The sequence below is a fragment of the Cariama cristata genome, unplaced genomic scaffold, assembly GCF_000690535.1.
Source record: "Cariama cristata isolate BGI_N322 unplaced genomic scaffold, ASM69053v1 scaffold525, whole genome shotgun sequence".
Lineage (NCBI taxonomy): Eukaryota > Metazoa > Chordata > Aves > Cariamiformes > Cariamidae > Cariama > Cariama cristata.
Genome location: NW_009618987.1, coordinates 5,814 through 18,656, shown reverse-complemented (window position 1 = coordinate 18,656; position 12,843 = coordinate 5,814). Strand labels below are relative to the sequence as shown.

General features: G+C 40.7%; 1 protein-coding gene across 1 annotated transcript in view; it reads left to right on the top strand.

Moving 5' to 3' along the window:
- Positions 1-12,843, top strand: part of LOC104162343 (protein unc-79 homolog) — a gene marked incomplete at its 3' end in the record, with an annotated part of 42,293 nt that overhangs the window by 25,034 nt on the left and 4,416 nt on the right. The window contains exons 13-23 of the mRNA XM_009701054.1: positions 116-346; positions 2,276-2,466; positions 3,416-3,539; positions 4,765-4,905; positions 6,291-6,512; positions 8,569-8,796; positions 10,206-10,347; positions 10,739-10,818; positions 10,903-11,051; positions 12,099-12,256; positions 12,602-12,783. Of these exons, the coding sequence (XP_009699356.1) occupies positions 116-346; positions 2,276-2,466; positions 3,416-3,539; positions 4,765-4,905; positions 6,291-6,512; positions 8,569-8,796; positions 10,206-10,347; positions 10,739-10,818; positions 10,903-11,051; positions 12,099-12,256; positions 12,602-12,783 (1,848 nt within the window). The remainder of the gene's footprint in view (positions 1-115; positions 347-2,275; positions 2,467-3,415; positions 3,540-4,764; positions 4,906-6,290; positions 6,513-8,568; positions 8,797-10,205; positions 10,348-10,738; positions 10,819-10,902; positions 11,052-12,098; positions 12,257-12,601; positions 12,784-12,843) is intronic.

The window sequence follows — 12,843 nt, the reverse complement described above, 5'->3', positions numbered from 1 at the left end:
GACTTCTGTGTAATCTGCATCCTCATATCTCTGAGAATATGCAACATATAGTAGACAAAGAATTTGCCACCTTTAATTCTAGAAATGAAACTTGATTTGTGTTTCTGTCTTTTAGGTGAGCCTTTGCACTCCCAGTGAGAATACACCCACAGAGAGTTTAGCAAGGCTGGTTAGCATGGTATTCCAGTGGTTTCACTCTACAGCTTACATGATGGATGATGAAGTTGGTAGCCTGGTTGAAAAGCTCAAACCCCAGTTTGTTACTAAGTGGTTGAAGACTGTTTGTGATGTCCGATTTGATGTCATGGTTATGTGCCTCCTTCCTAAACCAATGGAGTTTGCCAGGGTAAGAATAATTTATTTGAAGGTTCCTTTATTTGCCACAGAGATTAAAGTCTTAAGTATAAAGACATTTCTCCCCAGCTCTGTCAAGGCAAAAGAAATCTCAGTGGTTGAGGGAGCAGTGGAGTTCAGGAATTTTTCTTCTTCATAGCATTTTTAGTTTTACTGTGTTAGGGAGCAGGGATTATTTGCGGTAATATGAAGACAGGTTGGAAGAATATTATAGATATTGAAAGATACTGTACATTTTTGATACCTGCACATTTCCCTTATGCTGCTGAAGCACCCCAGCTTGTCTTTAGTAAAAAGTATCATTTGTCTGCTCCCAGATATAAGCCTGTCCTTTACTAGTCTGCTGTACTAATGTTTCTCTGTTCTTTGCATACTTCATCTCTGCAGCTGTGAATTAAGGTTCATGAAATCACACTATTGTGACTGAAACGGACTCTGGGCATACTGATGTAGCTTCAGATACCTAGTTAAAGTGACTCAGTTAAGAGACTAGTCTCCTATGGTTTGCCTCATTGCTGATGGAGAGAGACTTGTCTGGAATGTCATTCAGGGTGCCTAAGTGAGACCATTGCCAGAATCGATTCTAGAGAGAGTCTTTCTTTCTGTCCATTAATTACGAAGCAGACCTTGCCACTTAACCTGGGTAGTAAAGACAGGCAAGAATCAGGGATGTGAATATTCCTCTACAGAAAATGAAACATCAACATAAACCCAGGAACTTTATATTTGTGAGGGATTTAAGACTTTTTCCTGATTTATCACTGCCAACTGTACCACATGTGCCTTTCTAAGACTTTCATTTTGTGACCCTCTTATGTGAAATGTCCAGAGGACACGTTGGTTTTGTTTCCTAAAATTAAGTTGCTAGACTAGGGGGGGCCATAAAGACTTGATGTGACACATTATATCATCAGGGATGTAGTGTGCATCCATGGATTTTTCATGACCTTATATATGGGATTTGCTGTACACGTGCAGACCAGCATGTGTGTGTGTCTTACTCTGAACCATTGCTCTGAAGATACATCTGGCTGTGGGAGGATTGGAGGGCAGCTGAGGGAATTTGAGAGGTGGATGGATGCATTGAATTTTAGAACTGAAGAAAAGAGATCAGAGCTTTGAGGCTAAAGGGGAAACGAAGGACTGAACCTCATGCTATAATCTTTTGTGGATCTTTTTCTTGTCTTGGATCCAGGCCCTTGTTTGAGTTTTACTACCCCCACTGCAATACTTAAGACCAGGCTGACAACTTGCCAGATTCACAAGGATTCACTAGAACATGAAGACAGACAGCCATAAATTAGCTCTGATGAATGGAGAGAAAAAATAGTTTATTGGCTGAGATTAACAGTAGTTGCTGCCAAAACAGCAGGCATCTCTAGAGCCATTAGTCAGGAACAGCAGATGTGAGCCGAGGTAAATTAGAATAATTAATCTCTGTATGCCAGTTACTTATTTACTTAAGTATATTATTTGGCTTCCATCACTTAGAATCTTCCCTCAAAAAAACCTAAAACAAACAATCACAAAAGAACACCGGGTACAAACCAAGTTTTTCAAGGTAAAGACCCAGCACTGTAACAAGTTGCCCAGAGCAAATAATTGAAGATGCAACTTTGACCAAACAAATCTGTCCCTTGTTGAGAACTGTAAACAATGAGAGGTTACTCTGCATTGTGGTCTGAAAGTGAGCAAACTTCATCTAAATCTTGGACAGTGCTTTTGTGTACTGTGGGTCAAATGAGAGAGTAAAAAAACCAATGCAATCCCCATGGCTGAATTGTAAATTCAGGCTGGAAAGTACTGATGATCACCCCCCACAATTTCCTGGCTGCAACACACTGAGCAAATTTATGATGCTGGGCAAGTTACAGAGACTAGAAGTATTGTTCATCAGTATGATTCCTGGAAATACCCACAGGTTGGTGGATACTGGGACAAATCGTGTAGTGCTGTGACCCAATTAAAAGAAGGGCTGAATCGAATCCTTTGCTTGATTCCATACAATGTGATAAACCAGCCGCTGTGGGAATGTATCATGCCAGAGTGGTTGGAAGCTATAAGGACGGAAGTGCCTGATAATCAACTGAAAGAGTTCCGGGAAGTGTTGAGGTATGTAGACATATGTAGGAACCATTCTATCGTTGCATATGTTGATTGCTGAGGGTTTTAGCACAATAAGATGATGACAACAAATAAAAATGCCTGTGTGCAATAGGCAGTAATGAGCAAATGATTCTGAAATTTTTATAACTTACATTTAGACTAAAGCACTTAAGCTTTGGGGAAGTTTCCTTTTATTGCTCCTGATATCCTCAAATCTGTATCAAGAGCCAACTACATGGATGCTTCTTTGTTATGAGCAAGGCAGATTTTCAGTGGCTTCCTGCAACATGGTGGAAGAAGCATCTTTCTCCTTCTGGCCAGCTGTTGATGAGAAATCATGGGGATTAGTAGAGCTGGCACTGAAATAGCGATGATTTGTATTGATTTTGCTAATATCTTCCCCTGTTGAGCAAAGAAAACACCGGAATGAGAATGGTGGCTGTTTGAATCATAATTTCATGTCTGGTGTATGCCTTTGACAATAAAACTTCACATTGCCTTTGACAATAAAACTTCACGTTGCCTTTTAACTGATGAAGAGGCTCTGAAACTGACTGTAAGTTATATTTAAATTTATTAAGTTTATATTTACAGGTCTTGATGTAAACTTTTTTAGTGTAAACATGGATAGTGGAGGAGTGGTGAGATGAGAAATTTTCCAATTTTTATATTGAATGTTGAAAAAGATACTGCTGTCAAATGAAACTGGGCATGATATGACATATGATGTAAATTCTTAAGGTGCACCACCAAATTCAGAGATGACCTTGTGCAGTCAGGACAGGTGGTATCAGCAGCCTATGTCAACTCCGGTGGAGGGTGAGGATGCAAGTAAGATTACAGAAGCATCATTGGTGCTGGTAGTGAGATTGCCTCTCTACCAGTTTTCTGTTATATCTCACACGATGTATGCCATTGTAGCTCAGTCATGCTATGTTTTTGTTTTACTTTTCAGCAAAATGTTTGACACTGAACTTTGCCCTCTCCCTTTCTCCATGGAGGAGATGTTTGGCTTCATTAGCTGTCGATTCACAGGGTATCCATCCTCTGTGCAAGAGCAAGCATTACTGTGGCTGCATGTAAGTGTCGTGTCTTGATGAGTCATGCTGAAGCAGCTTATGATTTTGGAAAAGAAAAAAAAAAGTGGGGGCAGGAAAAGCAGCTGCTTCTCTGAGAATCATGGTACCTTTCTGCCCTTTGCTTAGCTGCAGTGTAAGGATAGTTAGTAGACAGATCGCGGGAAGCTTTATGTTACTAGCCCATCATGGGCATTGTAATGGAAGCCTGGAAATTCCTTTTACCTTTGAATGTCAGTTGTGTCTTTAGGGCCATTCAGCTGTCTGACTTTTTGCCAGCAGTAGTTTTTAGTCTCCACAGAATTTGGTCTGTAGTTTCCAAAATTAATTCCAGACTCCAGAAGCAGCTGTAGTTGTTCCCACATATGAAGAACTGGATTGGACTAGCTCTGTACCCATCAAGCTTTCTGCTGCTCTGGCCCTTTTGTGCTATATTTGCCCACAAAGCTGGCATTCACCCAATGTTCATATTCAAAAGCTACAGGGACAATCATGTCAGCTGGGGGCACTGAATTCAAAAGGGTATAAAATTTTCCACAGCACCTCAGAATAATAGCTGTGTACTTCATTATTGCTTCTTTTCTGCTGAGGGTTATTTTGGTGAGACCTCTGCAAAGACCAGTTTGCCTGATGACAGTAGCAATTTTCAGATATGCAAAGTTTTCAAGTAAAGTATGATTTTTCTTTTTAGATTTTTCTTGACCTAATAACTCTTAATGACAAGTACAAATGAGCTCATTTGTCCGAGTGTTCATAAGAAAACAGATGATGAATATTCCCTCGATGATTTGCAGATAACCATCCTGTCACTATATTGGCACCTGTAGGCTACCATTCTGACTGGATTCCTAGAATAAATACAAGACTTCAGGTTTAAGTAATAATAAATAAAGTAAATAGTTACTCATCCAAGTATTGGTAATACTTTTGGTTCACAGAAATATTTTTGTGGGACAACCTCACATTCCTGTGTGTTTGTGCATAAAATTGATCTCAAGGTGTACCAAGCAGGTGCCAACAAATATTTTGAAAATGCCCTTTTTTTGCCAGTTCTCTTTTGCCCTGATTCTAACAGAAATCTAAGCTTTCAGCTCACCTTATTGAATCTCAAAATTAAATGTATGGAACTTGCTGAACTGAGGATGATATAATAACAGTGCTTATAAAGTAGCTGGCATTTTTGATCAAACTGGGAACTCATGCTTTTTGATTTCTTGTCTTTCCCCAGGTGTTATCTGAACTAGACATTGTTGTTCCTCTTCAGTTACTAATCAGCATGTTTTCTGATGGAGTCAATTCTGTAAAAGAGTTAGCAAATCAAAGAAAATCAAGAGTCAGTGAACTGGCAGGAAATCTTGCAACTCGCAGGGTAACTGTTATTTATCTTGCTTATTTTTTTGCTTCGAACAGTTTTCCTAATAGAATGCATGTGAAGAATTAAAAAGTAATTTTTCAATATGGCAGCATTTGATTGGAAACACTATGAATTTTGAAAATGGAAGAAAATTGGTATGATTTTTTCAATTAATACCACTCTATCACATGGTCAGTGTAAGGATAATGCAGGTAGAAACTGCAGAAAACTGAGCAGTTTTTCCTTAGTGAACCGATTTGCTTGGGATATGTTTGTTTGGGATACTTTTCCAACCATTTTCATTCTCTGCACCTTCTGTTAATAACCATCAACAACAAGTTGTTCTGGGCAACTCGTCACCCAGGGTGAGCTTTTGTGTTCTAGTACAAATTTGGTGGGCCTAGGTATGTTTTGGGAGGGTGAAAGCAGAATTTATTTCTGTTTCCCTGCATTTTTTTTCCCCATCCAAGATATGCAAAAATTGATCTAAAGTTGCCTGTCAAAGGCTTATGGTCTGAAAGAAAACATGTACAAATCTGTAGGCACTACACATACTTGGACTGATGTGACTAACTTCCCAGTAGTCTTGGATGAAGTGCTTCAGGGACAGCAGGAACAAGAGTGCTTGAAAGGTCAGATCTTCAGATTTAAGGAACTACAGCATCTAGGCAGTTGATGATTCCTTACATGTGGTCTGCCTGTCTTCTGATGTAGCTCCTCAGAGAGCACTCACACACCTAGCCCATGACCACTTCTAAACTAAACAGAAAAAACGGACAAACTTAATGTCTGGTCTTTCACACCATAGCTGGCATAATGTGTCCTCATGTGTCATCTAACTGCGTATCTCCCTGCAACATTTAGAGATTCTCAGGGTGTTTTTACGTGGCCTACTGTGGTGTGGATATAAATCAATGCAGACATGCACATCTTGTTACTGTTTTGTCTACTTCATTTCTAGCTACCTGTATCCTTGGTATAGCCTTAGTTACACTGTTCTCTTGAGATAGTCTCCTTCATTAGCTTCCTCCTTTTGAAGTTTGAGTTCCGGGATCATGGAGCAGATCATTGTAACCTGATGGCTGCTTTATTGCCTGCACCAATTTTCTGTTTGGTTTATGATGTTAAAATTCCTCCTTAGAAGGAGTAAGATAATCGATGTCAGCCACTTAGCTTAAGAGAATGTATACATCTGTGCAGAATATGATTCCTGTACTTCTATCGTATTTTATTATTTAATGTCATTAATTACATGTCATTTAATGACATGTAGATTTTGCAAAAGAGCTAGGGGAGGAACTACTAACACTGTCAAATTTCTTACCATTAACTGTGGTGTAGAATGAGATTACTTAAATGCATAACAGTCATTTGGACCTGTTGATTCTTTATGTCTTCAGGTAAGCGTTGCTTCTGACCCTGGGCGCAGAGTTCAGCACAACATGCTGAGTCCTTTCCCAAGCCCCTTCCAGAGCCCATTTCGGAGTCCAATACGTAGTCCTTTTCACAGCCCTTTCAAGAACTTCGGACACCCCAGTGGAAAGACAATTGATTTTGACTGTGAAGATGACGAAATGAATCTTAATTGCTTCATTCTGATGTTTGATCTCCTCTTGAAGCAGGTACTCGCAGAAGAAAAACACCCACATTGAGGGGTCGCTGAAGTTCTGTAGTCACTTTGGGCTCTCCTTTAATCCTGTATTGAGTCTCTTTCTGCTAAGGGACTGACATGAAATATAGGACATTCAAATCTCTCTACAGTTGTCATCTGCCTTTGCCCATATAGGAGTTATAGGTTCATGTTCAATGAAGAGAAGTTAGATACCTCCACAATCATGTTAGGTAGCTCGTGTGAGTGAAAGGAACTTCTTGTTGGAGATGTTATTGTTAAGCCACTCTCCGTCATCTTTGAAAGGTCATGGAGAACAGGGGAGGTGCCTGAGGACTGGAGGAAAGCCAGTGTCACTCCAGTTTTCAAAAAGGGCAAAAAGGAAGACCCAGGAAACTACAGGCCAGTCAGCATCACCTCCATCCCTGGAAGACTGATGGAACAGCTCATTCTGGATGTCATCTCTAAACATGTGGAGGAAAAGAAGGTTATCAGGAGTAGTCAACATGGATTCACCAAGGGGAAATCATGCTTGACCAATCTGATAGCCTTCTATGATGGCATGACTGGCTGGGTAGATGAGGGGAGAGCAGTGGATGTTGTCTACCTTGACTTCAGCAAGGGTTTTGACACTGTCTCCCATAACATCCTCATAGGTAAGCTCAGGAAGTGTGGGTTAGATGAGTGGACAGTGAGGTGGGTTGACACCTGGCTGAATGGCAGAGCTCAGAGGGTTGTGATCAGCAGTACAGAGTCTAGTTGGAGGCCTGTAGCTGGTGGTGTTCCCCAGGGGTCAGTTCTGGATCCAGTCTTGCTTAACTTATTCATTGACGACCTGGATGAAGGGACAGAGTGTGCCCTCAGCAAGTTCGCTGACTATACAATACTGGGAGGAGTGGCTGGTACACCAGAAGGCTGCGCTGCCATTCAGTGAGACCTAGACAGGTGAGAGAGTTGGGCAGAGGGGAACCTGATGAAGTTCAACAAAGGCAAGTGTAGGGTCCTGCAACTGGGGAGGAATAACCCCATGCACACTACAGGCTGGAGGTCGATCTACTGGAGAGCAGCTGACCTGAGAAGGACCTGGGAGTCCTGGTAGACAAGTTGACCATAAGCCAGCAATGTGCCCTCGTGGCCAAGAAACCCAATGGTGTTTTGGGGTGCCTTAGGAAGAGTGTGACCAGCAGGTCGAGGGAGGTTCTCCTCCCCCTCTACTCTGCCCTGGTAAGGCCACATCTGGAGTGCTGTGTCCAGTTCTGGGCTCCTCAGTTCAAGAAAGACAAGATGCTATGGGAGAGAGTCCAGTGGAGGGCAACAAAGATGATGAGGGGACTGGAGTATCTCTTAGGAGGAAAGGTTGAGAGAACTGGGTCTGTTCAGCCTGGAGAAGAGAAGACTGAGAGGGGATCTCATCAGTGCTTATAAATACCATCAAGAGGATGGGGCCAGACTCTTTTCAGTGGTGCCCAGTGACAGGTTAAGGGGCAATGGGCACAAACTGAAGCACAGGAAGTTCCATCTGAATGTAAGGAAGAACTTCATTAATTTGAGGGTGGCAGAGCACTGGCATACGCTGCTCAGAGAGGTTGTGGAGTCTCCTTCTCTGGAGATTTTCAAAACCCACCTGCACGTGATTCTGTGCAACTTGCTGAAGGTGACCCTGCTTTGCTCGGGGGTTGGATGAGATGATCTCCAGAGATCCCTTCCAACCCCGATGATTTTGTGATTCTGTGATAAGTTTATTTCTACAGACTAGGAGCAGAGGCTTGTTGATAGGCTTAGATTAGATGCATCATTTTTAGTTATCTAAATTTGTACATTTGTGAATCCAGGGCCAAGTGTTTTGGATAACTGTCTCCAGGTAAAATTCATGGATCCTGTGCTTGAAACTGTCTGTTCGAGCTTGGGCCTCAACACCAGTTGCAATTTAAAATTGTGAGTTCCAGTTTATCTCAGACTCTTCTCAGTACTGTAATATAACACTAGCAGAAATGTAGGAAGAGACAGAATAATTACTTCTCTGGCTTTTAAATAAATAATAAATTCTTACCCTTTTCACTCTCTTTCAGATGGAACTCCAGGATGATGGTGTCACTTTGGGCTTAGAGAACAGCATTTCAAAAGATATAATATCCATCATAAACAATGTGTTCCAGGCACCCTGGGGTGGTTCTCACACCTGTCAGAAAGATGAAAAAGCAGTTGAATGTGGTCTGTGTCAGTCCAGCATTCTGTGTTACCAGCTGGGTTTTGAGCTACTGGAACAGCTTGCTCCAAAAGAAGAAATCAGGCTTGTGGTAAGTAGAGCAGGAAAGGGCCTATGTTATTGGTGTGCTGAAACTCCTATTCTTCATTGGTCTCATTACGTTGTGCACAAGGGAGCAAAGCTGCGCTGACCTTTGGCATGGAGGATTTGGGAGGTTAAAGCAAAATGCCAATGAACTGTAAAATTTCCTATGTTTGACTTGATTCAGAGAACCCAGGGCAGATGACAATGTTCATTCATCAGCTCTTCCCCCATCAACATTGAAGTGCTGTTTCGCTTTGGAAGGACACTCCTATCATGCTGTGTCTTAAAATGCGAAATGTTAATACTTAGTGATTTTCATCTTCTTTTAAAAGCTAAAAGCGCATATTTTGAAATGATTAATTTTTGAGTAAATCAGTTGTCAAGTGAGCAAGCCTTAGTTGGTACTTGATTGCTAGAAATGCTGAGCACTGTTGAAAAACAGAATACACTTCAGGTTGAGTATCCAACTTTGTCAGACTTAGATATGTACTCTCCAATCACTAATCATCATTAAAGTCCTCTGTAGCTTTGCAGAAGAATTGAAGCATTCATGTGTGGTGTGATGAATTTACTTTAAGCTCTATGTCTATTAAATGTAACTGTTCCATCTAATAATTCAGAAGACAGCATCATTCCCCATGTTCTGAGTGCTCATTTGCTGTGGCATGGTAATGGCAGAATGTTTATTAGTAATTTTTTTCGGTGGTGGGCATAGAGGTGTGTACAAGTTTTGGAATTCCATTTGGATGTGTATGATAATAGTAGCTATTGTGCATGTGATACTCAGTAACTTGCGCTAGAAAAATCATCTCATGCCCTTTCAGTTCAGATTCTCACCTCAACCAAAGAGTAGCAAGTGTTGAAGTCTTTTGAGTGCTGGGGCTCGTTACCATTTCTAGGACCCACCTTGCAATTTGTAACATAAAGGTCACAATGGCAACCTGTAATCCTGAGCTCCTGGCCACAGGCAGAAGTACCTCCAGCCTGGTCCTTTTTTCAATGTACAAGTGATTGAGGTAGCTCCTGTCTCTAAGCCTGTAGCTCTACAGTAGTGTAGGAAACGCACCCTGCTCCTGTCTGTTACTCCTCTGAGGCAATGATGACAAGTTTGGTGAAACCACAGCCCTGTGGTTGGATCCACCTCAGCTCCAACATGGATATACAGTTTCTGTTAAGTGGTGTCACTTAAATCCATGTTTGAAACATAGTCTTCTTGTTGATAGGCATTTGCTGATAAAAAATTTTAGATATGCAGGTGATTTGAATGTACAAGTGTACATGGAACTAGACAGTGCCTTATTTGAGCTCAGCTTATCACACCAAATGTGTGATTAAAACCAGCAGGATATGGCCTGTATTAGATGTATGTATTTAGATAACATCAAGAAACAAATTTAACTTCTTATGTTCTTAAAGGAGCCCACAGATAACCTCGAGGATAGTCTTCTGTATACTAGACCTGAGTTTATTATAGGAACTGAAGGAGAAGAGGAAGACAAATCAGCACCAAAACATGGAGAAAACCCAGGAAATCACACAGAGACCACAGAAAATGCTGGTAGGTGGAGGGTGAGAAGGTTGAGTGTTTCAGTAAGGCTTTAAGAATACAAGGTTCTGAAGCAGTCTTTCAAGTCCAACAATGCACAGTCACGTTTTTCTCATGCATTTAATTCTTTCAACATATTAATTACATAGGAAGGCTGTATTTATGTTGACAGCAAGTATGACTGTCTCTCAAAAAAGTGTCAGAAGAAATCTTGGCTTTTTGAACATATAAAGTAGCAAAAACATTACTTGCCAAATTCCATGCTGTTGTAACTTTACTGACAGCAGGGTTACTGTGGCTAAAATTAATTTCTCTCTCATCACTTTCATATTCTTTAGTTTTATTTTTAATTCATAGGTGAGAGAACTTTAACAACATTTTATGTAACTTACGTTTTTAACAGCAATAAAGAATGACACAGAAAGAAAATTTTGTTATCAGCAACTTCCAGTTACCTTGAAGCTCATATACACTATATTGCAGGTAACATTGTTTACTTGTTTGTTTAGTTTGAATTTTTGGTTAAATGCTGTCATTGTGTTAAGAGTAGTACATCTGCTTACACAGGAAATGTCAAGGTTTGAAGAACCAGACATACTTTTTAACATGCTGAACTGTCTGAAGATCCTGTGTCTTCATGGAGAATGCCTGTATATAGCAAGAAAGGACCACCCACAATTTCTTGCCTATATTCAAGATCACATGCTGATTGCAAGGTAGGTTTTTATTGCACATTTTGTCTTCATACTTCATTGGTTCTCCAAATACACATTTGTTATTAGGATGAAAGAATTTGTAGGTTTAGTGGGGAAGGTTAACAAAGGGTGGTAGGGAAGTGTGGAAAGGTTAAATAACTGTATAAGGGCACATTGCACAGGCTAATTAAGAAGTTGCAAATGAAACCAAGGTTCCCTACATTGTCCATCATGGCTACTCTGTCATGCACCACTTGTTTTGCAGTGAGTCAGAGTTTGCCATATTGAATAATAGCATTGTCTGAGACTGAAGTATTATCCCTGACTCTACAAAATAAAATAAAGAATGATGTAGTAGCAGGCACACAGTTTATAGGGCTTTAGCATTAAAAGCTGAGAGAACAACAGTCTTGCACCTTATTTTTAAGAGGTAAAGGAAGCTTTTTCATTTCGAATCAGAGTGATTTGGATTGAAATCTCTGCATTTTAAGATTCTCTTTTGAAAAAGGGACTTAAACATCAGTTTATGATGTTCTGAAATGGAGTGTGTTCATCAGTGCTTACAGCTGCTCTGTATCAGTTTCATTGAGCATCTCCTGAGACTGTAGGGTTTTAGCAGACTAGAGAATCTGTCCTGAATCTAAATACCAGCAAATTGTGAACACCTGACATCTTAGTCATTTGTGGATGTGCATGATTTGTGGTGCCAAGACAGTTCATGTGGCTTAGGCACCGAAGCTGATTGTGCTGAAACTGCTAATTCATAGCATAGGTTATGTTCCATGGCAGTTGTGCCTTGAATTAGGCAAACTCTTGTCAAATCTGAAGTGTTTCAATGTTAGGAATATTTGAACCTGGATTTTCAAGAAAAACTGCTGTCATTGAAGATCTGCAAGTAGCTCTGTTCTCCTACCAGCAACTCTGTAGTATTCACATAAATGCCCAGGATGGCTTGTAGAGATTTTCATGAGAAGTGCATTCCCACCAGCAGTACAGTGCAGACAGTTAGAAGAAAAGATGTCAAGGGTGTGCTTTGATAAGCAGGCTTGCTCTTTTTGGTCTTTCCAGCTTATGGGGAGTTGTGAAGTCTGAGTTCTCTCAGCTTTCTTCCCTGGCAGTCCCACTTCTTCTTCATGCACTTTCACTTCCCCACGGAGCTGACATTTTCTGGACAATCATAAACAGCAATTTCAACAGCAAAGATTGGAAGATGAGATTTGAAGCAGGTAGGCCTGAGAAATGTACACTGCTCTTTGTTGCTTCACTGAAGAGGTAGAGGTTGCTCTACTGTAACTGAGGAGACCTATAATAGATGATTCTCTTTTTGCTGCTTTGGGGAGTTTTGGAGATAGTCTGGTGCAAAACTATGACACAGCAATGCAGTAAAATAGAAGAGAACATGAGACATTTTGGATAATCAAAGTAAAATCAAAATTGCAACACTTGCCAGCTATTTTTTTGTTGTTACTTTCTCAGATATGCATATTTCTAGGAGAGGTATCAGGACATAAAGAAGCCATTGCCTAAATTAATATGCATATTTTCTTTGTCTGGGGGCATGGCTGCTACAGTGGAGAAGGTGGCTGTGTTGTGCAGATTTTTGGATATTCACTCTGTGACAAAAAACCACCTACTGAAGTACTCTTTGGCTCATGCATTCTGCTGTTTCCTGACTGCTGTGGAAGATGTCAACCCAGCAGTAGCTACAAGGGCTGGGCTATTACTTGACACCATAAAGAGGCCAGCTTTACAGGTAGGTTCATTATATGGGAAAAGATACATTCAAACAGGAATCTGGGGTTTTATCCAAAGT